Source organism: Dipodomys ordii, unplaced genomic scaffold, assembly GCF_000151885.1.
Source record: "Dipodomys ordii isolate 6190 unplaced genomic scaffold, Dord_2.0 Scaffold18, whole genome shotgun sequence".
In the NCBI taxonomy this organism is placed as follows: domain Eukaryota; kingdom Metazoa; phylum Chordata; class Mammalia; order Rodentia; family Heteromyidae; genus Dipodomys; species Dipodomys ordii.
In genome coordinates this window covers 19,533,107-19,534,061 of record NW_012267234.1, presented here as the reverse complement: position 1 = coordinate 19,534,061, position 955 = coordinate 19,533,107, and the positions used below count along the sequence as shown (strand labels likewise).

The following is a 955-nucleotide window of genomic DNA, read 5'->3' as shown; positions in this document are numbered from 1 at the left end:
CCCTGCGCCCCGCTCCTCCCGCGCCCTCACCGCCGGAGCTCCCTACCCGTTTAGTCTTCGGAGCTGCACACACACGTCCATCACTAAGCCGTGCACACAGGCCCGTGTAACCTTGCTTCCACGGATGGAGCCTAGCCAGCCCCCTGCAAACGTTCTCCCGAGACCCGGACCACGGCCCTCGCCAGGCGACCGCACGGAGGGCGCGTCCCGGCCCGCCAGGCCAGGGCAGGTGCGCCTCGCCCGGTGACGCGTTCGCGCCGCTCCGCTCCTCCCTCGTTGGAGTCTCTCCAGGGCCGGTTGGAATCCACCAGCCGGTGGGTTCGGGTGCTTCCTCCTTCAGCCGTTGAACCCTCTGATCCCCGCCCCGATGCTGGGGCTGAACTCCGGGCCTGGGGCGTTGCTGGGCTTTTCTGCTCCGGGTTGGCACCCTACCCATCTGGCCCTGGCCGCAGTGAGCGTCTCGGCCCGTCTCAGCCACGCGCTTGACGTTTCCCTGTAGTTTTTTCGTGCGTGTCCGTGCTGGTCGTGGGACTTGAACTCAGGGCCGAGTCACTGCCGCTGAGCCTTTTGCTCTCAAGGCTAGCGGTCTTACTACTTGAACCGCAACTCCATTTCCAGCTTCCCGAGTAGCTAGAGTTGCAGAGGTGGGCCGCAGACCACCTTCTTCTCCCATTTTGGGACAAGGTCTGTGTACGGGAGCCTGGGCTGGCAGGAGTGCGCCCTGGGCCACGTTTGACTCACGCACAGCCGGGCGGGTGGCCCGATCCGGCGGGGGCCGGATTGCGTTCCGCTGGGACGCTGCTGGAAGGTCCTCAGGCCAGCCGTGCAGGCCGCCGCGGCCCAGCGCAGGGCCGAGGCTCCCTCACCGCGGGCCTTTGCGGTGGGGAGCGAGTACGGCGTACGGGAGGGACACGCGGGGCAGCGCCGGCGGCCGCCCTCCCTGGATCGCCCCCGT

General features: G+C 68.3%; 2 protein-coding genes across 2 annotated transcripts in view; one reads left to right on the top strand and one right to left on the bottom strand.

The window, feature by feature from the left end:
* LOC105983017 (putative uncharacterized protein encoded by LINC00482) overlaps positions 1 to 535 on the bottom strand; it is a 3,671-nt gene extending 3,136 nt beyond the window's left edge. Inside the window, exon 1 of the mRNA XM_013012747.1 lies at positions 47 to 535. Within this exon, the coding sequence (XP_012868201.1) occupies positions 47 to 436 (390 nt within the window). The 5' untranslated portion in view covers positions 437 to 535. The remainder of the gene's footprint in view (positions 1 to 46) is intronic.
* The window catches only part of Fbxo31 (F-box protein 31), a 17,361-nt gene continuing 16,551 nt past the window's right edge, over positions 146 to 955 (top strand). The window contains exon 1 of the mRNA XM_013012746.1: positions 146 to 229. The gene's annotated coding sequence lies outside the window, so the exon portion shown is untranslated. The remainder of the gene's footprint in view (positions 230 to 955) is intronic.